We start from the raw sequence: 26,789 nt of genomic DNA, 5'->3' as shown, positions 1-26,789 counted from the left end.
CCTCCACCTGCCGCCTCTGGATTCTGCGCAGTTGGCAATTCCAGGAAGCACAGCTAGATAGGTGGGTCATTTCAACTACACCGAGTTAGACCAACTAAAATGAACCTGTCTGACTTTACAAATCGTGTACCTGTCACCGCTAGCTGACAAGAAAGCTGGATGGGGAGCACATGCTGGGTACCCCAGCATAGGGAGGGGAAAGGACATCAGGTCAGGGTCAGCCTTAGCTAGCCAGTGAGGTCAAGGCCAGCAGGACCATGGGAGAGCCTTTCTTGCTCCGTGCCCCTCACCCATACCCCCTCATGGCAAAAGGCCAAGAAGGGGATCTGAGAAAAAGGAGTAAATGGTTAGAGTGGGTAGCTAAAGGCATGGCTTACAATCGCAGCTCACTCAGAGTAAACAGTCCATCAGAGATCTGCCTGCCTCAGTTCCCCGAGTGCTGGGATGAAAGGTGTGTGCCACCACCACATGAAGTGAAAATGTTAAAATCTGATGTGCCAGCCAGGCATGACAGCATACACCCATAATCCTAGCATCAAGGCTGGCCTGGGCTTTAGAGTGTTCACACGGCTGGCTGCTAACGCACTGCAGAACAAGCTATAGAACATAGCTGGCTTCAGCTCCCTAGGACGTGATGCAGGACAAAGGAAGGAAGGGAAGGAGACACACTTTAACTAAAAGAGCTGACGACTTTATTTTCACATTTCACAATGTAAGTGAAAACCGCACTTTTTTGTACCACTTCTCCCTCCAGAAGCGTTCTCTCTGTTAGGAAGGGAAGTTCCTCATCATGCACCTAGGAAACACTCAGGGTCAGCACCAAGATCTCCTGGCGAAACAACAAGAAATACAAAAGGATAAAGAGCGCTTCTGCTCTTATCTGTCTGGCCGGGTCATGCCAGGCCGTGTGGGCACCATCATAGGGCGGGCGGGAGGTCTCATCATTGGAGGCCCGGGCATCATGGGCATATGGCCTCCCATGGGTGGTCTCATCCCAGGAGCTGCAAAACAGAACAAAGGAGAAAGGAGTGAAAAACAATATTCGGGAGACAGTAGGTGGGACTTCAATTAAAACCTAAAGGAGAGCAGGGCGGTGGTGGTGCGTGCCTTTACTCCTGGCACTCAACAGTCTGAGTTCTAGGCCAGCCTGGTCTACAGAGGAAGTTCCAGGACAGCCAGGGCTACAAAGAGAAACCCTATTTGGGGAGAAGGGTGGAGGACATCACACATAACAAACTACAGATTGGACCTGAAAAGACACACAATAGAAAAAAAATGTGACAAATTCAAATGTTAAGTTACTTAAGACACTCTCAGACACAGAGGGAAGGAAAGGTCAGCACAGGAAGTGCAGGCAGGGACCCTGGTCCGATGACAGCAGCGCTATAAATAGAGCACTGCTCTCAAGGCACCAAGGACACCAGCTCTGTAGACCAGGCTGGCCTCAACTTGCAGTGCTGAGATTAAAGGCGTGCACTCCCATGCCTGGCCTGCTCAGCTTTCCCAACCAGTTATCTCCACCATGTGACCGGGCACTGTGTCCTCCATGTGCAGGTGCAGAGGCCAATCTCAGCACTCAGCCACTGTTGGGAACTATGGGGAAATGACTAGGCCAGGTTAAAAACCTAACAGTAACCGTTTTAGCTCAAGTCATAAAAAATAACAGGCATCACATTAAATGGAACATACCGAGTTCCATTTTCTAAATGCAGTTTAGAAACTATTACTCATCTGTTGTTATGCACTACAATGTTTCTGCTATGTGAATTCCTTATAGTACCCATGCTTTCAAGCACACCGGCCCATCCTGTAATCCAGCACAGGGCAACAGAGACGGGAGCACTGTAGCAAGTTTGAGGCCAGCGTGGTTACTTAATACGCCTAGGCCAGTCGGTTATATATGAGCCTTTATCTCAAAAGGGGAAATCAAAGTAAGTTAGGGGTAGGGAACACAGAAACTACAAATACATCATTGTATCCTATAAATGTTTCTTTTAGTTAATTTTGATTAAAAGCTTGTGGTATAAATAGCTCAAGATATAATAAGCATATTCAAAGTTGGATGTGGGGTACATGCCTGTAATGTCAACACCCTGAGGGGACAGAGGGCTCAGGTTCAAGGCCATCCTAGGTTATGAGTAAAACTCTCGGGGTTGGGGATTTGGCTCAGTGGTAGAGCACTTGCCTAGCAAGCACAAGGCCCTGCGGTTCGGTCCCCAGCTCCGAAAAAAAAAAGAAAAAGAAAAAAGATAAAAGAAAAAAAAAAAGAAAAAAAAAAAGAGTAAAACTCTTAATTCAACATTCCATTCCCCCACCATAGGAGGGCAAATGATGTATGGGGAGCTCTATCAGGCAAACCCAGTAGGTCCAGAAGCTACAAGAGCAGCGGCAAGGGTAGCATGCAATGCTGTCCTACGTGAACAGCAGGTCCACTCTGGTAACCTGTATGTTACTGTCCATATAAAACATTACCAACTAGATACTCCTCCTTTCTCTCCACAGTGTATTTAATTCAGATTTTCCAACAATGAGATTTTATATAGAGGTCTGTTTCCTTTCCACCTTTTAACTTTATACCATAAAGTCTTGGTTATGTGGGGTAGGAAAAAGGGTGTGGTGGCCCCAGGTCTTCACAGCCTCTTTTCCTTATCCATGATTTATTTGTTTTTATACAAATAGGGTGTGCTGTACTGCCCACAGTGCCTCAAACAAGTGTCCTTGTGAATAGCTGAACTGCTCAGGAAGGACTACAGCGAAGGCCATCACATCCAGCTATGAGGCTTCTTTCTATGGGCCACTCATTCCTGGTTCCCAACATCTTTAAATTCACTGTCACGGTTTGAATGTGCTTGGAACAGGAAGTGGCACTGTTAGGAGGTGTGGCCCTGTTGGAGTAGGTGTGTCACTGTGGGCCTGGGCTTTAAGACCCTACTCCTAGCTGTCTGCAATCAAGTCTTCCACTAGCAGCCTTCAGATGAAGATGTAGAACTCTCAGCTCCTCCTGTACCGTGCCTACCTGGATGCTGCCCTGTTCCTGCCTTGATGATAATGGACTGCACTTCTTTTTTTTTTTTTTTTTAAAGATTTATTCATTTATTATGTACACTGTAGCTGTCTTCAGATACACCAGAAGAGGGCATCGGATCTCTTTACAGATGGTTGTGAGCCACCATGTGGTTGCTGGGAATTGAACTCAGGACCTCTGGAATAACAGTCAGCACTCTTAACCGCTGAGCCATCTCTCCAGCCCTGGACTACACTTCTTAACCTGTAACCCAGCCCCAATTAAATGTTGTTCTTATAAGACTTCCCTTGGTCATGGTGTCTGTTTGCAACAGTAAAACCCTGAGACACTCACTAAATGTTTTATTTAGTGACACTGCTTTAGAGAACAAGGTAGTCACAGTGACACATTCCTTTAATTCCAGTATTTGGGAGGCTGAGGCAAGTGGTTGTCCATAAGTTCAAGGCCAGACTGGTTTCCACAGTGAAGCCCTGTCTCTATCTATCTCACGTGGTTGCATCTTGAGCTCATAGGCCAGTGTGGTGGTCTGACTAGGTTTGGCCCCCATGACTCAAGTGTTTGAAGGGTTGGCCCATACGGAGCAGCACTATTAGGAGGTGTGGCCTGGTGGGGGGCTTTGAGATTTCCTATGCTCAAGCTACGCCAGCCCCAGTTAATATAAGAGCTGCCATAGTCATCGTGTCTCTTCACAACCATGAAACCCAAAGGCCACGACTGACCCTCCTGGCTGGAAAGCTGCCCTAATTTATCCCTGTGCACCTTGTTTCTCCAGTGGAGTCGAAGGAACCACTCATCTACTTCCAAACCTTCCTATGTCCACCATTTTTATTACAATAGTTAATTTAATTATGCTGTAACCAGTGACATTTGAGAACTTGACGTTCTATGGTATGTGGGTGCCCCACGTGCCCACAGTTAAAGATCCCCAAGGCCATGGATGAAGCCACAGGCTCTGGCTAAGTGGGAGGACCTATAAGCCTGGCAGGGCATGGCGAACACAGTGTAAGGCATTGGACAGAAATCACCCTTCTGCTTTCTGAATTAAAAACCAAAATCAACGATTCCTGGGCACAGTGGCACAGCCCCTCAATACCAGCAGAGGGAGGCAGAGGCAGGAGGATCTGCAAACTAAGGCCAGCCTGAGCTACATAGACAGTTCCAGGACAGCAGGGCTTCAAAGGGAGACCCTGTCTCAAACACAGAAAAACCTACAAAGCCAAAGGTGTCTCTTCTGCTGGTTAGGTACAGTTCATCTCCGAGAATCACTCTCCAACAGGAGGAAGTTCTCCAACAAATCAAAATCCAAACTACCTTTCCTTTACTCCCAAGAGGCAGCAAGCTGATCCACATGGTAAGTAGCCAGAAGTCAGACTGAGGAGAGGACGGCAGGAGGAGGGGGAGGCAGCCTCACCGCTGCTGTCAGCAGCACAGAACAAATCGTCATCATTAAAGGTTGATGAAATTCAGGGGTACGGTACAGACAACTCTTGACAGCTAACAAAACCCACCCCTGAATGCAGACCTAATACTACACACTAAACTGTGACACATTCCAACTCACCTGGTCCCACAGGCATCATCCCAGGAGGAGGGGGGCCCATCATTGGCATCATGGGAGGGCCTCCCATGTGGGGTGCAGGCATCATGCCAGGCCGAGGAGGACCCGCTAAAACACACAAAGAAGCTGCGGTTAGAGGCTTTCCATGCTGCACGATCCTCAGTGAAGCTAAGAGGCTCACGCCTGGATCGACACATAAGTAAAAAACTTCTTCATTATTACAGTTTCCGAGTCTAACAGGATTCACAAAAAGAGCCTGTCATGGTGCGTTTACCAAGATCTAAGAGAGCCATCACTACACAGAGGAAACAAGGCTCTAATACAGAAAACATGAGAGAAATAACAAACTGGGTAGACAGAAATGTAAAAACACTCAGGGCTCAGTGCACAGCTCAGTGGTAGAGCATGTGCTTAGCTTGCACAAGGCCCTGGGTTCCATCCCCAGGAAAATTACCTCTAGTAAAAACATTTACCAGTGTGAAATTGAGAAATCATCTTGAAAAAAAGAAAACAAAATTATCAAGGGCTAGAATAATGGCTCAGTGGTTAGAGCACTGGGACTCTTCCTGAGGTCCTGGGTTCAATTCCTGGCAACTACTTAGCAGCTCACAACCGTCTAACTCAAGCTCCAAAGGGCTTTTTGGATTGGTTTTTTTTTTTTGGTTTTTCAAGACAAGGCTTCTCCCTGTAGTTGTGGCTGTCCTGAAACTCACTCTGTAGATCAGGCTGGCCTTGAACTCACATCTGCCTCCACCTCCCCAGAGGAAGGGATTAAAGACATGAGCCACCACGGCCACAGCCTGGCACCTAATTCCAGAAATTCAATGCCAACTCCTGGCACCAGGCACATACACAGCATACTTAGATATATGAAGGCAAAACACCCACACATAAAATCAAATAAAAACTTAAAAATTCTCTGCAGTGTGCTTGGTTTTGTTGTTGTTTGGGATAAGCACACACTAGATAAGAGGATCTGGGCTAGCCTTGGAAACTGAAACCCAGAGGGGAAAGAGCGGAGGCACAGCAGCCTGAGAGCCCCACAAGTCCCTAGAGGCAAGCAGCCTGCTTCTTCATTCACACCCGTCATTACAAGACTTAGCTGGTGTCTCTCAGGCTCTCCCAGGGGAGCAAAAGAACAATGACCGTGTACAGATACACCCCGCCACTACATGAAGAACAGGCCTTCCCAGAGAACAGAGGCTCATGTGTATGTGTATGGGGTGTACATGTACATGCTGTGCTGTGTGGAATTCGGAGGACACACAAACGCACACACACACACACGCACACACACACACACACAAAATGGGACACGCACACCTTTAGTCCCACCATTTTCGAGGCAGAGGTGGGCAAATCTGTGTGAGTTCTAGGCCAGTCTAGCCTACAGAACACGTTCCAGACCACCAGGGCTACAGAGAAACCCTGTCTTGAAAAATCAAAAATCAAAAACAAAAGCAATAAAATGTGCGCATTTTACAACCACATAACAGGAAATTATGTGGGCAAACAATTAGTGACTACCCAGTCAGTCACCAAGATCTGGAAACCAACAATGTGAGAAGCTAACGATCTAATCAAGGGCTGACCTGAGCAGCCGCACACCTTGACACAAAGTCTGACACTTACGGAGACTGGGGGGAGGCGGGATCATGGCCCCTGCAGGCGGAGGAGCAGAGAACGGAGCTGGAGGGATCTTTCCTTGTTGAAATGCAGCCGCTTGAGATAAAAAAACAAAAGTGATGCGTTAGACTGAACAACTCGTTCATGAAAATACCTCTTTGAAATCTGCCTGTATTGACTTCGCTTACCAAGTATTCTACAGGTCCTACCCATGGACCGAGATACTGTATTTTTTTTTTTTTTTGGGTTCTTTTTTTCGGAGCTGGGGACCGAACCCAGGGCCTTGCGCTTCCTAGGTAAGCACTCTACCACTGAGCTAAATCCCCAACCCCGAGATACTGCATTGTTACAATAGCAACGAACTCATTTCCTGAACTAAGGTTCCTAGAAGTCTTTTTTTTTAAAATTTATTTATTTATCATGTATACAGTATTCTGCCTGCAGGCCAGAAGAGGGCACCAGATCTCATCACAGATGGTTGTGAGTCACCCTGTGGTTGCTGGGATTAACTCAGGACCTCTGCAAGAGCAGTCAGTGCTCTAACAGCTGAGCCATCTCTGCAGCCCCCTAGAAGTCTTCTTGTAATGTAACCATGTAACCTGTGCTTCCCACTGCTGTGAGGCATGGTGCACACCTCTGGCCCCAGCACTCAAGAGACATTGCCGGAGGACTTGAACACAGGGGCTTGTGACTGACAAGCATATGAGACAAGTCTTTGCACTAAAAAAAAAAAAAATTAGTTTTAATCAATTTAAGCCAAGCTGTAAAACATGTGCATTCCCCTTCCTGAGTAAGGACAACATACACTCCTTGTTCACCTGAAACAAATGCAGTGAACCAGATGAGGAAGAAACAAATATTTGAAAGCAAGAGATGACACTGAAGGAGCCATTACGCTAACAAAGGTCTACCACAGTCAGCCTTCTCCTGGACCACATGAGTCGGCAGTGAGAACAGAGGAAAATGAATGTTATCCATGCAGACATGAGAACAATCGCATCGCTAATACATGGGCCAGAGCCATAACCCTACACTGGGAAGCCGGTGCCACGAGGCTGGGAGTTCAAAGGTAGTCTGGACCACAGAGCAAGACTCAAAAACACAAAACCTAAAATCCCCTAAATAAATAAACAAAGCCCACTCTTGACTCCTGTGGCCTACCCACTCCATCCACTAAGACAAAGGCGGGCAGACCATGACTTCAGGGCTTCTGTCCGTGTAGGGCTTTTCCACTTGGAAGAGCGCTGTCCATATCCTATATAGGCAGCCTGTAGAGTAAGTGCGGAGGGAACAGCAAACTCATATCTACTTAACTCTGGACAACACAGCAAGTTCCTGACAGTCTCCCTCCCCTACACCACAAGTCTACCACTGAGAGAATTCACTTAGCCCAGTGTGTGGCATTATTGGACTTCTCTCAAATCTCAAAATAATTGCTAGAAGTTCCAAAATACCCAAACAAAAGTGGAAAGACACTTCAGTGCATGAGCGTTCTTGCTCAAGCCTGAGGACCAGAGTTCAAATCCCTGATACCATATGACGGCCAGGCATAGCCATGAATGCCTGCCTGTAATTCCAGGACAGAGGGGCAGACAGAGGAGCATCTCCGCTCACTAGTCCAGCCGGCAGCCAGCTGAAATGGCTTCAGCTTCGATGAAAGGCTCTATCCCAAGGGACTAAGAGGCCAGAAGTGCTAAGAGCAGAGTCAGGCCCAGTGACAACTGCCACTAGTTCCAGCTCTCAGGAGCAAAGGCAGCCAGCCTGGTCTAAATAACAAGGACAGCCTAGGCTACATCTGAGATGCTATCTCCCACACAGAGTGACAGAATAAGACCTGACACCTTTTCTGACTTCCACATGTGCATTCATGGGCAGACATCACACATAGGAGAAAAAAAAAATACCAATTATCTAAAACAAAACAAAACAAAACAAAAGCAGACCAGGCCCATGTCTGTAACGCTCAGGCTTAAGAAGCTAAGAAAGGAGGATCTAGGGTTCAAATCAGCCTCCAACGCACAAAGTGAGTCAGAGGCCCACCTGTGCCACATGAAACTAAATGAATTTTTAGAAAAGGCCATGTTCTAAGTATACCTCTATAATTTAAAGTAAATACAAAGTCTTGCCAGGGTTTGGGACCCAAAACACAGAAGGTTCCTGTGAACAAACAGGTCCAGCAGCAGCCCACATCACATGGGCTGTTCTTTACCATCAGGTTTCCCCTGACTACTCCTCTCTATCAGTTACAAACATGAAACCCAAATAAAGTCTCTCAAATGCATCCCGACCTTTTCAAATCATCACGGAAAACTCTCTACATTGTGGCTCACAATTTTCAAAGACAGGTGCACATAAAGTACTACAAAATCTTGCCATTAACAGGAAAATCCTAGGCAACTCCATCTTCTCTACCCATCCAAAACAATTGACTGTCCTCTGAGGCACTGTCTTAATAATTAATATTAATATGTCCCCATATTCCTGGTAAACCAGTGAACTTCCATTCTACTCATTCGACCCAAGCAAATGGCCCGGTATGTCACACAGTGAACTGCTGCTGTGGAAAAGGGATGAAGAAAATGGGATCACACTATCCCACCAGAACTACGCTAGGAGACACTCTATCCCACCAGGGCCACACTGTGAGACACTCTATCCCACCAGGACCACACTGTGAGACACTCTATCCCACCAGGACCACACTGTGAGACACTCTATCCCACCAGGACCACACTGTGAGACACTCTATCCCACCAGGACCACACTGTGAGACACTCTATCCCACCAGGGCCACACTGTGAGACACTCTATCCCACCAGGGCCACAGTGTGAGACACTCTATCCCACCAGGGCCACACTGTGAGACACTCTATCCCACCAGGACCACACTGTGAGACACTCTATCCCACCAGGACCACACTGTGAGACACTCTATCCCACCAGGACCACACTGTGAGACACTCTATCCCACCAGGACCACACTGTGAGACACTCTATCCCACCAGGACCACAGTGTGAGACATACTTGTTTTGTCAATCAGGCTCTGGGCCTGTTCTTCCATCCATTTCTGGTAATAGTCTTTCACATTCTCTTTGTGTTTCCGACCACTGCAGTGTGTCTTCCTCACAGACGGCTGTAAAACAGAAAGGTCATGGCAGACACAGAAACAAAATCATCAAACTAAAACGGTTTCAGCTTTGCCTCTGGGTGGGTAGCCTAGCTAAGACACTGAAATACCTTTTCCACACACTGCCATCGGTAGACATCTTTACTGGACATATTAACTAGACCAGAGACCAGCATCCTGGGGCCCTGAGCATATCTGTCCCACCAAGACCACAGTGTGAGACACTCTATCCCTCCAGGGTATTTGCTTTTGAGCACTGGGGCACACAGACCCTTGCCTCCTGGCCTCCCTGCACTCCACTCAGAGCTTCTGCCTTTTAGACATGCACTCTAAGGTTACACATCAGCCAACAACTTCATTTATTTACTGTCTGTGGCTTCTGTCTACAGTTACAGACTGTTATAGAGAATCCGTATTTACAGATCTAAGACACAATTTGCTACTTTAAGAAAAAAATGTGCATACCGCTTATCTGAACCCTAGTGCTATTTTAATGCCCCCATGCTTCTCTTGGGAAAATAGCAGCTCAAAAGGCACAGAGGCAGCAGGCCAGCCTGCTCTACGTAACAAGTTCTAGGCCAGCCATGGCCACATAAAGAAACCTTGTCCAAAAACAAGCCAAGGAAGTTGTGGCGCACAACTTTAATCCAAGCACTCCGCAGCAAGAAACAAGCAGCTCTCTGTGAGTTCAAAGTCAGCCTAATTTACAAATCAAGTTCCAGAACAGGCAGAGCTGTGTCTTGTTTTGTTAGGGAAAGGGGGAGCAAATAAATAAATAATTTAAAACTATTAAAACCACACCACCAAATTTGGTTGTTGCTAAAATTAATTTTTTTTTTTGAGGTAGGGTCTCCCATCATAGCTTTAAACTCACAGCAATACTCCACCTCAGTACGCTGGGAAGGCACGAGCCCCACTACCTAACTTTGGTGCTGGGTAGTTTTTATCTTTCCCAGGGCCTTGTGATTGTTAGACAGCAGGTGGCACTAATCACATTCCACTAGATTCTTCCAATTATTTCTGATGATCAATAGATAATGGGGTCCCCACAGAAGCTAGGAATGGAGCTGCACTTGTACAAGCTAAGACATTTCTTTCCATTTTAACCGACATTTGAATAATGTGACATAATCAAGTCTCCAAGTTGTAGGAACACACTCCTGTTTTGTTTTGTTTTGTTTTGTTTTTGGGGGGGGGTTGGGGGAGCGTTATTTTGACAAGGCTTGAATATGTATCCTAGACTGACCTGGAATTTGCCAACTTCCTGGATCACCCTTTCAAGTAATGACATTAAACGTGCATGCAATTTCTGTATATGGAAATGCTTTCATCGACAAGCTTGCTAAAGTTTTACCATTCTGCAAATATCTTCACATTACAAAGACGTAGTCAGAAGGGTGTAAAAAAACACCCACCTCCTACCTACTTTCTAGGAAAGGTGATCATAAATTTCCAGGAGGCTGCAACGCACACCCCTGGACCTAAAGAAAAAGAATCTTGCATAATTTTAAGGCTATACAAAGACGCGCCACTTACAGAATCGTGGGTAAGATACGTATCACAGTAGTCACAATAAAACCTGAAATGACAAAAGAATACGTCAACAATTAACAGTTGTCCAAACAAACTGACAAAAATCCCAACTTACTCGGATTCTAAATCAAACGAAGCGTTCTGACAGAATCCAAGGCTTCTCGGGGGAGGGGGAGTCCGACCCCACTCTCAAAGGGTGACCGGAGAGCCTGGTTCCCCACCCGGCATCTCACCAAGGTGCTCCCTTGCCCTCAGAGCTTCGAGAACCAGAAACCGCGGCCCTCCACCTTCACCAGGCCCCGACGGATCACCGTAAGTCCGCCAAACCCCAGGGCACACTCACTTGGGCATGTTGCTCCACAGGCCGTTGGCTATCCCGGTCCCCGCCGCCAGGAACTGACGCACACAGGCTGCGCCGACGCAGGGATGCAAACGCGAAGAATAGGACTTCTGCTTCCGGTCTTTACTGAGGACGGCCAGGAAGTGGGCTATGGGTGCCTCGGAGGTTCAACCCGCGCTCACTTACTCGTGATTGGTTATTCCCTCTCGGAAGTGCGTTACTTAGTTCTCTGAACAAAAAAGTTCCAAAGCCCTAGGTCAGCAGTTCTCAACCTTTCTGCTGCCGCGGTCTTTTAATACAGTTCCTCAAGTTGTGGTGACCACTCCCCAACCATAATGTTTTTTTGTCGCTACTTCATAACTGTAACTTTGCCACTCTTACGACTAGTAATGTAAATATCTGTGTTTTGTGATGGTCTTAGTTGACACCTGAGAACGGGTTGTTCTACCCGCAAAAGGAGTCAGGATCGCTGCCCTAGTATGTTACCGGCTCTGGTGTAAGTGCTGAAAAACAGCAGAACCAAATCAGGTAAAAGTCCTCATTCTCTGACACCTGATTAGCAATAAACTGAAATCGATCGAATCAGTGGACAAGGGATCAAAGTCCTATGCTAGGGAAATGAAGCAGGCAAGAGGGCAGCTCAACTTTAGGGAAGACAAAGAAAATGTAGAAGACGACCACTGAGAAATTAATAATTGTTGTCGAGCCATTAAGATGTGAATTGTAGAGACGCACTCCTGGGTGAGTGGGGCCGGTCTCTGTAGTAGAGTCCCAAGGTTTAAAACCTGACTCACTGCTTCGCTCCTATCTGTACTACTTACGCTCTATGAGCTTCAGTTTCCTCATGTGAAAAGTACACGGAATGACTCGTTTTGTTTTTTTTTTTTTTTTTTTGATTTATTCATTTATTATATATAAGTACATTGTAGTTGTCTTCAGATACACCAGAAGAGGGCATCAGATCTCTTTACAGATGGTTGTGAGCCACCATGTGGTTGCTGGGAATTGAACTCAGGACCTCTGGAAGAGCAGTCGGTGCTCTTAACCACTGAGCCATCTCTCCAGCCCCCAAGAATGACTCGTTTAAGGAAGAATCAAATGTAGAAATGCTTGTTCGGGGCTGGAGAGTTGGCTTAGCGACTATGCATTTGTTGCTCTTGAAAGGATCTAGGCTCAATCACCAACGCGGTGACTCCCAGATACCTGCAGTTCAAGTCCCAGAGGGTCTGGTGGACCTTTTTTTTTAATCCCCTCCCAGCACTAGGCTCACACGTGCTGCAGTTACATACGTGCAAGCTAAACATGCATAATCTAAAAAAAAATTAATGTTCATAAAGCATCAAGTGAAATGTCACTTAGGCCACATAAATGGTAGTTACTTCATAGGAAGAATTTGGTTGGTAGCAGGACCTTGCCAACTAAAAGGTCAAACTTACACTTTGCTCTCTCTCATTTTTTTTAAAGAAATACTTTATATGAGGTATATGAGTACACTGTAGTAGCTGTTCTCATTACAGACGGTTGTGAGCCATCATGTGGTTGCTGGGATTTGAACTCAGGACCTCTGGAAGATCAGTCAGTGCTCTAACCACTGAGCCATTTCTCCAGGCCATGGATTCCCTTTTATTTGAGTTCCAGAGAATGAGTCATACTGCTCTCTCTCTCTCTCTCTCTCTCTCTCTCTCTCTCTCACACACACACACACTCACACACACACACACACACACACACACACACACACACACACTCACAAAGGTAATCAGAAAAGTTACTATACCTAGCCAGTTTGCAAAATCCAACTCAAATGTAATGTCACTTCAAAGCAGTGATCTTCTTTTTTTAAAAAGATTTATTTAAGTATACGAGTACACTGTTGCTGTCTTCAGACACACCAGAAGAGGGCATCGGATCCCATTTACAGATGGTTGTGAGCCACCTTGTGGTTGCTGGGATTTGAACTCAGGACCTCTGGAAGAGCAGTGGCCACTGAGCCACCTCTCCTGCCCCTAGCGGTGATTTTCATTGTCACCTTCAGATAACTTTGGTCTTTATTAGTTCCTTAATAACCCAGACCTTTGGCTTGGTGGTGGTTGTACGAGCCCTTAGTCCCAACACCCAGGAGGCAGAGGTAGGCGGATATCTGTGTGAGGTCCAGTACACCAGGAATACACAGAAAAATGTTGTCTCAAAAAACAAATGAACCAAAATAAAATAACCTAGGCCTAGCCGGGCAATGGTGATGCACACCTTTAATCCCAGCACCTGGGAGGCAAAGGCAGGTGGATCTCTGTGAGTTCCAGAACAAGTTCCAAAACAGCGAGAGCTACAAGGTGAGAACATGTTTGAAAAACAACAAAATCTAAATCTTCCCTCAGCCTCCTAGATCCTCCCCCTGACACTAAAATTACAGAATGTCGTGTCTGGTGTGGTAACACACCTGCAATCCCAGCACTTGGGACAGAGTGGCAGAAGCAGAAGGATTGCCTCAACTTTATGACCAGCCTGGTTTACATAGCAAGTCCAGGTCAACCAGAGGTGGAAGTTACATCCTGAAACTGTCTCAAGAAGCCAAAATAAGGAACTGGAGATACGGATCAGTAGTTAAGGGCACTGGAAGATCTCCCAGACAACCCAGGTCTAGTTCCCAGCACCCTTATGGTAGTTTAAAAACAGTCTAACTCCGGGGTTGGGGATTTAGCTCAGCGGTAGAGCGCTTGCCTAGCGAGCGCAAGGCCCTGGGTTCGGTCCCCAGCTCCGAAAAAAAGAAAAAAGAAAAAGAAAAAAAAAAAAAAAACAGTCTAACTCCAGTCCCAGGAGATCTAAAACCTTCTTCTGGCCTGTGGGCACTTGGTCCATATGTGCACAGACATACACGAAAATAAAACACCCATACCTATTAAAAAAAAAAGAAAGAGGGGGCTGGAGAGATGGCTCAGCGGTTAAGAGCACCCGACTGCTCTTTCAGAGGTCATGAGTTCAATTCCCAGCAACCACATGGTGGCTCACAACCATCTGTAAAGAGATCCGATGCCCTCTTCTGGTGTATCTGAAGACAGCTACAGTGTACTTATATATAATAAATAAATCTTTAAAAAAAAAAAAAAAAAAAAAAAAAAAAAAAAAAAAAGAAAGAAATATAAAAGCTAGTCAGGATATATGATATGTGTCCAAAAATAATAATAAAAAAATACTAATGCTACAATTACCTTGCTATGACGGTGGCTTCCGGGTGGCAGAAGACACTGTCTTTGGTTAGTGAGAAGGAAATGATTCATTAGTTCTGTGAATGTTTTGCCTCCACCCTGGTAAATGCAGAGTTTACAGCTAAGAATAGAAAAGGCTGAAGTCCCAGGCCCCGAGGAATGTGCTGTCCTTTGAACCTCTTTATTAGTCTAAAGCTATTAGAGAAACAGGTTTGTTCATCAGGAGGAAGTCCAGCCAAGAGCAAAGAGAACAGGTTTAGCAGGGAGGCTCTGAGTAAGACTCTGCTGGAAAGGAGTTACTGCTCTCGGTGTCTCCTTTTAGAGCCTAAGCTTGTTATTAGCACAGGATGTTTCTCAGTCCAACTCGAGGGGTGCCCTGCTATAAGGTAGGACGGGAATGGAGGCAACCTTCGTATGGTGTGGCACTCCAACAAGACCTGAGTGTGGGAAGGACACACACAGAAACAAAAAGACACTGCCAGTTATTAAGCACCAAGTCTGTATCAGAATCAGAGGAGTCGGTTTTTTTTTTCCTTGTTATCTAATGGGATTCAGCTTTGAAAGCTTTTTACTGATAACCAAATTGAGCACCACAGCGGTGACATAACTTGGGAAAAACAAACTGCAAAGCTAGTAAGTGATGAAGTCATTACTTGGGCTCACATAGCCAGAATCCATGGTACACACAGGGCTGGCTGGTGTATCGAGAACCTTCCAAATCCCAGCCCAAGTGTACCGGTAACCTCCTGATGCCTTTTGCTGTGATTGGAGAGCCTTATTTTCTCAGGTAAGTTCTTGGAAGTAAACTGCCTTTATTCAGGGACAAGATCATGGCCCTAAAATATACCTTAGTCATGCCTGGGAAGTTCCTGAGGCCAGAGGAATACAAGTCCAAAGATAACATGTGCTGCAACAGTTCAAGGGCAGCCTAGGCTCCAGAGTAAGATCCTGTCACAAATGAAAAGGGGCAGGGGCTCTGGGGCATAGGTGGTCAAGTGTTTGCCATGAAAACATGACACTCTGAGCTCTGCCCCAGAAGAGGCAGGCACAGGCAGATCCTTGGGGTTCACTGGCTAGCCAGTCTCACTGAATCAGTGACCCCCAGGCCAATGTGAGAGACCCTGCCTCAAAAAAGCCAGGTGGATGACTCCCAAGAAATGACACAAGGTCGACTTCAGGCCTAAACTCACAGGGACACTCACTGGTATACACACGGATATGCACAGACACCTACACAAGAACAAATTAAAGATCAAATCATTTTAAGAGGCAAGTTAATGGGGAAGAAAAGAGGCTGGTAGGAAGAGGCACGACGCCACCTGTCCTGGTCATTACCGAGAGACCACTCGGTGGACGCCTCCTACTTCAGAGTGAGTGCCACCTCACTGTACAGCACAGCCTGTCTCCCAGACGGGCGCCTTGAACTCCCTCCACTACCAACTACTAAAGCCCTGCTGCAGAGGCCGGCGGGGCTGCTTTGCTATGTGGACACACGCTGTAGGTGAGGATGGTCCAGCGATTGTAATCCAGGCTCCAAAGATGACACCTGAGGCTTATTTCGTTGAGGAAAGCAGGTACTAACACCGGCCTTGGATTTCAGACCTAAGAAATACCAAGGCAGGTGTGATGGGTCACACCTGGTCTTAGGGTTTTGCTGCTGTGAGCAGACACCGTGACCAAGGCAACTCTTATAAAGGACAACATTTAATTGAGGCTGGCTTACAGGTTTTTGTTGTGTTGTGCCCTGAAGTTATCTGTATTTTGATGCTAATTCCACTGCCCCAAGGACAGCTGCCTAGTCACTACTCAGAACTCAGATGACTTCACCAGAACCACCTCCCCATTGAATTTGTAAAGTACAGGTGAGGGGCAGGTACAGATAGAAGGAGGCCTGTCATTGGAGGAGAAGGAAGGATGGGCGGGAGAGAAGTTTGAAGGAAGAGGAGGAGACTAGGAGAGAAAGGAGGAGGCAGGAGACAGACAGAGAGAGGGTAGAAGCCATGGCAGGTGATGTTAAGATTCTGCTCTGTGTATTTACAGGTTGTTATCAATGTTCTTAAGGGATGTTCTTACCGGGCTTTGTATGTTTAAGGGGGCAATTATATCTTATCAATTGAGTCAAAGATTATTGTGTTGTGTGTTCTTTTATGTGAGGGTTTGAGTGTAAGAAAGTGCAGCTGGGATGTGTTTCCGCCAAGATATCTAGCAGATATCTTGGGCACCGAGGTGGGGACCTAACGGGATAAAAGACAACCATACTTTTTTATTAATATATTTTTACAACAACAGGTTTAGAGGTTTGGTTCATTGTCATCAAGGCGGGAGCATGGCAGCATCCAGGCAGGCATGGTGCAGGAGGAGCTGAGAGTTCTACATCTTCATCTGAAGGCTGCTAGAAGACTGACTTCCAGGCAGCTAGGATGAGGGTCTTAAATCCCATGCCCATAGCGACACACCTACTCCAACAAGGCCACACCTCCAAATAGTGCCACTCCCTGGACCAAGCATATCCAACCCATGACACCGGTAATACCACCTCTTGGGAGTCTGAGGCAGGAGGATTGCCCAGACTGGTCTACGTAGTGAGTTACCCAAGGTCACTTTGGGATACAAGGTAAGACCCTTGTCTTTTCAAGGAAAGAAAAAGAGACCACAAGGGCTGTTTCCGTAGATCAGCAGGTAGGGCATACATTCACCAACAAGCACAAGGTGAGTTTGACTCCCTAAATCCACACAGCAGAAAATGAAAGCTGACCTCCCACCTGTGGTCTTTTTTTTTTTTAAATATTTTATTTATTTATTATATATGAGTACATTGTAGCTGTCTTCAGACACACCAGAAGAGGGCATCAGATCTCATTACAGATGGTTGTGAGCCACCATGTGGTTGCTGGGATTTGAACTCAGGACCTCTGGAAGAGCAGTCAGTGCTCTTAACCGCTGAGCCACCTCTCCAGCCCCACCACCTGTGGTCTTCTGACCTCCACAGGAACACAATGGCACTCCCATGCTCATACTTACAAAACAAATGAAATATAAGATGTCTGTATAGCCTGTATAGCAGGTACACCCATAATCCCGACACCCTAGGGGAAAAAGGAAGGAAGGTCAACCCAGGCTCCAAGACAGACTGAACTACACAGCAAGACTGAAAGTGGGGGTGGGGCTCGAGCTGTTGCCTCTCGAGCCAGAAAGATGACTCAATGGGTAAAGGCACTTGCACCAATAGCCTGATGACATAAGATGGATCCCTGGAACTCACGTGGCAGAGCTCGCCAGACCACAGGTCATCCTTTGACCTTCACACACACAAACACATTTTTTTTTTTAAGTTAAAGGGATAGAGAGATGGCTCGGTGCTTAGAGAGCACTGACTTCTCTTGCAGAGGAAGGGATCAGTTCCCAGCACCCACAGCTCAGTTCCGGGGATCCCACCTCCGTTTTTAAAAGTCGGAGGAGGGGTTGGGGATTTAGCTCAGTGGTAGAGTGCTTGCCTAGCAAGCGCAAGGCCCTGGGTTCGGTTCCCAGCTCCGGAAAAAAAGAAAAAAAAAGTCGGAGGAGGTGAGGAGGGGGAGAAGACAGAGCGGGTGGACGTCCTGTCTGTCCACCAGTGTGAACATTTTACCACAGGCACCAGGCAGTTCCACACCCTGAACACAGCTCTCCATGGTCCAGGTATTCTCTTTGAAGCCAACTAAGAGAAACGAAAGCACGGTCCACATAAAGACCTGCCTAAAATCATTCCAAGAGACTTTTTCATGGCACCAAACTAAAAACTAGGACTTTTATCCCTGTGGTAGAACAAAAACTCCACACTAGAACCCCACTCAACAGCGGCTGCACTGTCAAGAACAGGAATCGTTTGCTTTGTTACGGGTTTAGGGGTGGTTTGCTGTTTTGGGGGTTTTTTGAGACTGAATTTTTCTGTGTAGCCCTGGCCCTCCTGGCACTTGCTCTGTAGACCAGGTTGGTCTTGAACTCAGAGATCCATCTGCCTCCTCCGTGCTGGAATTAAAATCATCCTCTGCACCACGAGACTAAGATGAATTTATTTTTGAGATAGGGTCATAGGGTTGGGGATTTAGCTCAGTGGTAGAGCGCTTGCCTAGCAAGCACAAGGCCCTGTGTTCGGTCCCCAGCTCCGGGGAAAAAAAAAAAAAAAAAAAAAAGAGAGAGAGAGAGAGAGAGAGAGAGAGATAGGGTCTTAGGTAACCCAGACTGGCCTCAGGCCTCCTGGTTAGTCCAAACCGGCCTCAACTGTTCCGGATTACCTGTGATCTCTGTGCTTTGTCTCCCAGATGCCGGCTTCACAAGCGTGCTCCGGTGCACACAGCACTCTTGAATGAAATGTAAGCAAGAGAGATGAAAGTTCCCAGGCACAGGAGTGTGCAAAACATCTTCCAGTTGTGTGATGGTCTGAAGCAAACTCAAGGGTAATGACCCGCCAGGGAAAGTGCCAGGATTACAAAGGTAGCGTTCCCAGTGCAGGGCTTAATGAGTAATTTTCTAGGCACACTGATCCCTGGGATTTCCTGAAACTTGGGAAACTCACCTGCCCATCTCGAAATAATTAACGTTGACAGCCCTACCCTCCCCAGAAGAAAATAAATAAGATGGTGCCAGGTCTGGGGTTCAAGCCCCAGTACCACACATGCAAAAAGTATTTCAAGGCGAGCACTGTACTCCCAGGACTTGGGAGGTGCACAACTGTCATGCTGGCCCTCCAGAGGCGGAGGCAGGAGGATTTCTGTGAGTTCAAGGTCAGCCCAGTCTAGACAGTTTCTCAAGCCTGCTAGTGTTTTATGGTGAGACCTGTCTCAAAAGCCCACAAAAACAAAAAGAACTAATTACCAGGCTGTATACTTAAGATCTGTCTGCCCCCCCCAACCCCAAACCTGGTGAGTTTGTCCACCACACCTGTAACTCCTGCGTTCCTGAAGCATAGGTAGGTGGATCTCTGAGGTAGAGGCCAGCCTGGTCTACAGAGAAAGTTCCAGGATGGCCAGGGCTGCACAGAGAAACCATGCCTCAAAAATAAATAAATACATAAATGAAAATAAAGAGGGGCTGGAGAGATGACTCAGCGGTTAAGAGCACTGACTGCTCTTCCAGAGGTCCTGAGTTCAATTCCCAGCAACCACATGGTGGCTCACAGCCATGTATAATGGGATCCAATGACCTCTTCTTCTGGTGTGTCTGAAGACAGCTACAGTGTACTTATATCTAATAAAGAAATCTTTTTTTAAAAAAAATCTGGCAGACAGGTTCACAGGCCAGTCTGGCCTGTCTGATTTAGGTAAATTCCTCAGTTCAAGTTCCCTCTTTCAGGTCTGGCTTTCTGGAGTAACAAAAGAGCTTATCTCTCTTTCCCTCCTTCTGTCCTTCCCTCTGTCCCTCCCTCCCTTCCCTCCCTCTCTGGAATTAATTAGGATGACTCACAGACTGTGGTCCAAATAATCCAAAAAATGGCTCCAACAATTGAGAAGTTGTCAGTCACCGAGGCTGGATGTCTCCCGTAGCCTTGGGTACACACTGGAATCCTGAAGAAGTCGGCCGTGATACCAGTGAAGGCAAAGACCTAGGCTTCCTTCCTCCATCTCCTTTAAATATGATTTCAGCAGGAGGAGTGGCCCAGGTTAGAGGGGGGGTCTTCCTGCCACAGAAGAGCTGGATTAGAGGTGGGTCTTCCCAATTGTATTAGATCGCGGATGGCTTAGGTTCTTTGAAAGAACTCAGGCTCCTCTACCACTCTCTGTTGCGACAAAGCTGTCCATGAACCCCGGATCCTCCCGATTCAGCCTCCCAGTGATGGAATTACACATATGCACCACCGATCCAGCTTTGAACTACAATTTGGATATTTGGTTTATCTCAGCAAAACTCTTACTGGGAGCCAGGAGGTGGTGGCACAAGCCTTTGACCCCAGCACCGAGGAGGCAAAGGCAGGTAGATCTCTGAGTTCAAGGTTAGCCTGGACTACCGAGCAAGTTCCAAGACAGCCAAGGCCGCACAGAGAAATCCTGTCTCAAAAAGACAACAAAAAAACCTCAGTACTCCCCCAGTCTGAGGTGAGGTGATTCGGTGGGTAAAGGCTTTTGTGTTTGACTGGAGACAAACACAAAAGAGAGTTCAGTTCCCAGAGACAGCATGGAAGTGAAGAAAAGTGGTTCCTTATGGTTGTCTTCTGACCTACACAGAGAGACAGAGAGACAGAGGTAGAGACAGACAGACACAGACAGACCGGGACAGACAGACAGACAGACACTACAGTTTTCTAAAGCATTCACACACAGGCCCTGGGGAAAGGCTTAGAGGGTGAGTCCTTGCTGTGAAAACAAGAGAACCTGAGCTGATGTCATTCCAATTGGTGTGAAAGCCAGGCATGGCTGGGTGTGTCTGTACCCCCACCGTGGAGAGATGGATGCTGGGAACTCCCTGGCCAGGCTGCCTAGTCTAGCTTGAGGTTCAGTGGGAAACTCTGTCTCAGAAGATAAGGTGGGCAGGAATGCATGGAGTGCACATAAATGCATGCGGGGGACCCTCCTATCCACATAAAAAGACACAGAGGTTCTCTGTGAGGACCAGGCTGGCCTCAAACTCAGAGATCCACTTAACCTCTGATTGCTGGGAGTAAAGACCTGCGCCAGCACACCCAGCCAATACAAGAATAAAATAAAAAGACAGAGGGCCATTGAGGAAGTTATCCAATATTCTTCTCTGGCCTCTACATGGGTGTATACTCGTGTATCCCCCAAACAAAACAAAACAACTTCATATACCTATATAATTTTTATTATGTTGTCTAAATCAGATGTCCAAGTTCTCTCGGTCTGATGGACTACCAAGTTTGGGAACACAGAGCAAAGAACAGATTATAAATCAAATGTGGTACCCACGTGAAATACAAAACTGCTTTTACCGAAGCCTTTTCTTTCACGGCGCCAGGGATTGGACCCTCGTGCATGTCAGGCAACAACTCTAACTCTACCATGGCACTGAATTCCCACATCGACTGGAGACTCCCGCACCACTCTATGCTAAGATTAAAGACCTGTGCCACCAGCACCCAGCAGCCCTGAAGTCTTAAAGTTCAGAACTTGGCTCTTCCCTGCAGAGACAAACGCAACTCCTAGTTCTCTGAGAAGCCCCTGGATCCTCAGCTTCCAGCCTGACTTAGTGGCTCAGGTCACATGGGCTGGTTCGGGGAGTCCCTTCTTCTCTGCAGGGGCGGAGTCTGGGCAGCCCGTTGCCTGTGTTAGCCCATGTCAGACTCTGCTCAGCGGTCCCACATTTGGTGACAGACCCTGCCCCCTTGGACTCTAGACCTTATTATATCTGTCTCAACTCCTGGTCACAGTCCATTTCACCCTCACCTCTCTGTGGACCCCTTTCTGTGGCTATGTTCCAGACCCCAGAAGACCCTGCCTCAAGAGGCTCAGTCTGACCAGAAGGACCTTAAGCAGGTTCCCTTTATAGGGTAATTCCTGTGTGTGTGTGTGTGGGGGGGGGGAAGGTCATCCATTACCATATACTTCTGGTACTCCTGAAGCTATGTAAGCCAGAGAATCGCTGGGAAGTGTCACATATCCGGTGTTATTTTTTTGTTGTTGTTATTGCAGGATATTTGGTCATACTGTGAACCGGGGAGATTGTGTTATGGCCTGGCTCAGCCCTCACACAAACCTTTAATCCCTCTGACTGGGATACAGGCAGGCCCTTAGTACACACCTTTAATCCCAAACAAGGAAGGTAAAGTTTATAGAAGGAAGCACCGGTGTTTGAAATCGATGTCTAACCGAGAGGCAGACAAAGTGAGGAACCAGAGAAAGATTTGACAGACTCAGATCTGCTCTCCCGAGTAGAGAGGAAAGGGAAACAACTTAAGGAGGCAGTGCAGAGAGGGAGGGAAGAATAAGGCAGTTTGACTGGGAGAGTTTTTACAGAGACTGGGTGAAGAGAGACCGAGCTAGAGAATGAGAAGGATCAGAAGATTAGATTGCTCTGTCAGAAGAAGGCCAGTCGGGGGGGTTGGGGATTTAGCTCAGTGGTAGAGCGCTTGCCTAGCAAGCGCAAGGCCCTGGGTTCGGTCCCCAGCTCCGAAAAAAAGAAAAAAAAAAAAAAAAAAGGCCAGTCGGAGCAACTCCATGAGAAGCCAAGAGACGCCAGATTGAATCAGTCAGTGTGGAGAGGCGTTTGAGCCAGAACCAGCCAGCCAGAGCTCAGAAAGAACTTGGAAGGGTGGGCTTATTGAGCAGCAAATCTCGGAAGCTGAAAACATTTCTGGTCTAGATCAGATTGTACATTGTACAGAGGTTAGAGGCTTTCAGGGCCAGACCTATGCTAGCAGAAGGCAGTAAGCCGCTGAGATGACGATTACAATTACATCATCAGGCAAGTAAAAGATACCTTTTTTTGTTGTGTAAGTAGGGTTCTGTCAGGGAGGGACAGGGAGGCTGCAGTTCTCCCCTTGGGGCCATGATTTCCACCCAACCCCACCTAACATGACAATAGATGTATGTGTGAAATTCAAAGAAGTATGTGTTGGTCAGCGGTGGTACACCCCTTTAATCCCAGCACTCAGGCTGAGGCTGAGGCAGTCAGATCCCTGAGTTCAAGGCCAGTCTGGGCTATAGAATGAGTGCCAGAATAGCTATACAGGAAAACAGTGTCCAAAAAAAAAAAAAAAAAAAAAGAAAGAAAGAAAGAAAGGAAAAAAAAGGAAAAATCGAAATCAAGAGTGTCATATTATGTTGGGTTGGGATTTAGCTCAGTGGTAGAGCGCTTGCCTAGCAAGCGCAAGGCCCTGAGTTCGGTCCCCAGCTCTGAAAAAAAGAAGAAAAAAAAAAAAAGACTTGAAAAATAAAGTGTCATATTGTCACATCACAGAATAGCCAGGACCCCATAGGCCCTGTCTCAAACAAAACAAAACACAAGAGAATGTCCTATCAGCCAGGCACCATGGCCCACCTAAGGTTCAGGGATATTATGAAAGGTTAAAAGCCAGAAGAACAGGGGGTTTGCTGTGAGGAATGTCAGAAGCTACACTTATAAAGTCTTACCAACAAGGCTGTCAAACAAGGACAAGCTCCCAGATGCCCCAAGCCCACACGGCCACAGCCCTACACAAAGAATCAAAGGCCAGGATTGCTGACAGCACGAGAAGCCATCTCTCCTGGAGGGCGGGGAGCACAGCACCAAATCATACACAGTAGCATCACACACAGAGTAGGTTGTACATACATGCACATATATGTCTGATGACAGTTAATGAAAAAAGGCAGGGGGCTGGGGATTTAGCTCAGTGGTAGAGCGCTTACCTAGGAAGCACAAGGCCCTGGGTTCGGTCCCCAGTTCCGGAAAAAAAAAAAAAAAAAAAAAAAGGCAAACCTACGGTATGCCGAAGAAGGGTTTAGACTAAACATCCGAGGGAGGAAAGGGAAGCAGAAATTATGAACACATTTTTTTTTTAATTTAGGTGGCCAAAAACAAAACGGTTTTAATTTAGTACCTAGTACCGAATGTGCTTCCAACATATTAAAATCACCCAGACACAGGAACGTTACAAATTACTGCAGAAACGTATTTGGTACAGGAATGTGTTGAACTGATTTGATATTAAAAAAGAAACAAAACAAAACACAAAACAAAAAACAAGGGGCTGGGGATTTAGCTCAGTGGTAGAGCGCTTGCCTAGGAAGCGCAAGGCCCTGGGTTCGGTCCCCAGCTCCGGAAAAAAAGAACCAATAAAAAAAAAAAAAAAAAAACAAAAAACAAAAAACAAAAAACAAGCAGTTGGGTCATAGGAGTCAGATTTCAGGCTGAAGAAATCAGGCCATTCCCACCCAACAACTTGGTTGTGGGGCTGTTTTTTTTTTTTTTTTTTTACAGCCTCTAGTGTGTCATCCTGCCCCAGACCACATCACATGGTGGGGAACTCCCTAACGCCCTCAGAAAGAATATAAAAGTCCAGGTCAGATGCTTCCTTTTGATCAGGAGATTTCCTTGAAAGCTCTCCGGAGCCTCTTCACCTTGTCTCCCCAACTCCTGACCCTCCCTCCTGCCTCTCCTCTCCACACTCCTGACCCTCCCTATGCCCTTCCCCTCCCCTCCTCTTCCCCAGGCCGCCATCTCCTTTTATCTTCCTTTAAGCTTTCTCTCCTAGCGAGGCTCCTCTCTGTTGTTCTGTGGTTTGTTTGGAGACGGGGGTCTCCTATGGCCCTGGCTAGTTTGGAACCCACAGCCTCTGCCTCCTCAAGTGTCAGGATTAAAGTCAAGCCAACAGAGCAGGGATCACCCCTGGGCTCTATTTATATATATTTTATGTAGATTGGTATTTTGTCTGCATGTACACCTGCACACCAGATACGGCATCAGACCGTAGTGAACTGCCCTGTGGGTGCTGGGAATTGAACTCAGGACCTTTGGAAGAGCAGTTAAGGCCCTCACTCCCACCCCTACCACCGTCCCCAGGTTTTAAATAGAAGCCTGCGGTTCCATTAAGGCATCCTTACATCAGCTCTGTAATGATGCTGCTTTTAAAATGCTCTCCCGGGTTGGGGATTTAGCTCAGTGGTAGAGCGCTTGCCTATCAGGCGCAAGGCCCTGGGTTCGGTCCCCAGCTCCGAAAAATAGAAAAGAAAAAAAAAACAAAAACACATAAAATGCTCTCCCTCCTCCGGGCCACACCCATGCCCTGCCCACCTTGGTCATGAGGTTCCTCTCCTACAAAACTCATTTCTGAAGGAAGATTCCCTTCTGGGAGGGAGATCTCCTTTTTTTTTTTTTTTTTGGTTCTTTTTTTTCGGAGCTGGGGACCGAACCCAGGGCCTTGCGCTTCCTAGGTAAGCGCTCTACCACTGAGCTAAATCCCCAGCCCCCTCCTTTTTCTAACACAAGGCGGTAACATCCCGCAGTTGTGACCAGCTAGTTCTACAAACTCACGTGATAGAGCAGAATCGAGACCGAAAGCTGGGGAACGTAAGAGGGAGGGGAGAAAAGGAAGTCCCAGAAGCAGATCTACACACTCCTCACACCCACTTCCTGCTCTAGGGGCCGATGGCTCTCTACAACTTGTACCAGAACTTTCCTGGGAAGAAGGTGTTAAGACAGGGCCTGAGGTATCTCTGCTATTTGGTGGACTCTTCTTTCTTCCACCCTCCCAGCCCTCTAACACTGGATAAGAGAGAAGAAAGGACAGAGGGGAAAGGAAAGAGATCTCTGAGTAAAGTCAGGGGTCGGAAAAGGGTGCCGTTATCATCAGACTGCTTCCTGCTGATTATGGGAGTCATACTGCAGTTTCTTGGGGCAAGTTTGATCTTCACAGTCAGGATATATAATCCTTTCTTCCTTTCTTCTCTTCCTCCTCCTCGTCCTCCTCTTCCTCTTTTTCGAGCCTGACTACCTAACAAACCACGACCAACAACCAACAACCCCCCCCATGCTAGCTTACGGGCAGTTCCTCTGGCCTGCTCTCGGGGACCTAGCAATTGCTTATGTCACGACGGGCCACTTGTGTCACGACGGGCCACTGCCTCAGGTGTGTCTTGTGTGTGCTCCATATAAAAACCCACCTGTCATTCAGCAGCTCACTCTTTCCCCAGTTTCCCCTCTATCTGTTCTCTGCAGGCGCCCTCCTTTCTCTCTCTGCCCTCACAGTTCTGTCCACTTGTCTGCTTCTATCTCCTTCCCAGGCCTCCACCCCTCCCCCTCCCCCAATAAACCTCCTTCCCACCAGGTCAGTTGCATGGCATACTGACTCAGGGGCACCAAAGGCACCCCCCCTCCACATTGTATTTCATAACATACCAACCACAACAACCCTGCCTCTCAGGGCCCTAGCACTCACACTTGCTCTCAAAGTGTCCAGAATTTCAAATGTCACACAATCTGAAAAACTATCTGCTCCTGGCAAAATCACACCTCTGCATGAGGCAGCTCCGGGTCAGTGGCTGTGGACAATCTGAAGCAGCCCCATATCCCATGAGTCCTAAATTCCTTTATTCAGGCAGAGGACCAGAGGATGGTCCCCAGTGCCCATGTCAGGTAGCTCAGAACTGCCTATAACCCCAGCTCCAGGGACCTAACAATGTCTTCCAAACTCTTCAAATATCTGTACTCATACGTACACACACACACACACACACACACACACACACACACACACACACATGTGCACACATATACACTGTGTGCAGACTGGCTTTCAAACATCACTAGCTTCTGATGAGCTCCTATACCATGGACTTCCCTATACCAAACCTCCGGGAAACCTAGACCACACCCATTCCCTTTCCTACAAATGTCTTCTGCGTTACCAATCACAATTACTGACTGACAAGTCGCTGCCATTTCCAAGCCCTTTGTGGTGAAAAGACGT

General features: G+C 47.0%; 1 protein-coding gene and 1 long non-coding RNA gene across 6 annotated transcripts; one reads left to right on the top strand and one right to left on the bottom strand.

The window, feature by feature from the left end:
* Positions 1 to 669: 669 nt before the first annotated feature.
* On the bottom strand, positions 670 to 18,851 carry Snrpc (small nuclear ribonucleoprotein polypeptide C). Of its 5 annotated transcripts, NM_001271040.1 has the most exons (7): positions 18,685 to 18,851; positions 11,214 to 11,439; positions 10,874 to 10,916; positions 9,235 to 9,343; positions 6,216 to 6,305; positions 4,587 to 4,691; positions 670 to 1,001 (listed from the first exon to the last, which is right to left on the bottom strand). In NM_001271040.1, the coding sequence occupies exons 2-7, from the start codon at positions 11,219 to 11,221 to the stop codon at positions 877 to 879; spliced, it is 480 nt and encodes a 159-aa protein (NP_001257969.1). In that variant the 5' UTR covers positions 11,222 to 11,439; positions 18,685 to 18,851; the 3' UTR covers positions 670 to 876. The 5 variants fall into 5 exon arrangements, with proteins under 5 accessions (NP_001257969.1, XP_038954744.1, XP_063135289.1 ...); XM_039098816.2 differs by lacking the exon at positions 18,685 to 18,851 and having other exon boundaries at positions 11,104 to 11,256; XM_063279219.1 differs by lacking the exons at positions 10,874 to 10,916; positions 11,214 to 11,439; positions 18,685 to 18,851 and adding an exon at positions 10,986 to 11,004.
* LOC134483861 (uncharacterized) lies at positions 11,407 to 26,138 on the top strand. Its single transcript, XR_010060991.1, has 3 exons — positions 11,407 to 17,027; positions 18,712 to 18,883; positions 19,843 to 26,138. It is a non-coding gene; the product is annotated as an uncharacterized LOC134483861 (long non-coding RNA).
* The last annotated feature ends 651 nt before the right edge of the window (positions 26,139 to 26,789 follow it).

Source organism: Rattus norvegicus, chromosome 20, assembly GCF_036323735.1.
Source record: "Rattus norvegicus strain BN/NHsdMcwi chromosome 20, GRCr8, whole genome shotgun sequence".
Taxonomy (NCBI): Eukaryota; Metazoa; Chordata; class Mammalia; order Rodentia; family Muridae; genus Rattus; species Rattus norvegicus.
Note: the sequence above shows the minus strand (reverse complement) of the source record. Positions and strands in the feature narration are given on the sequence as shown.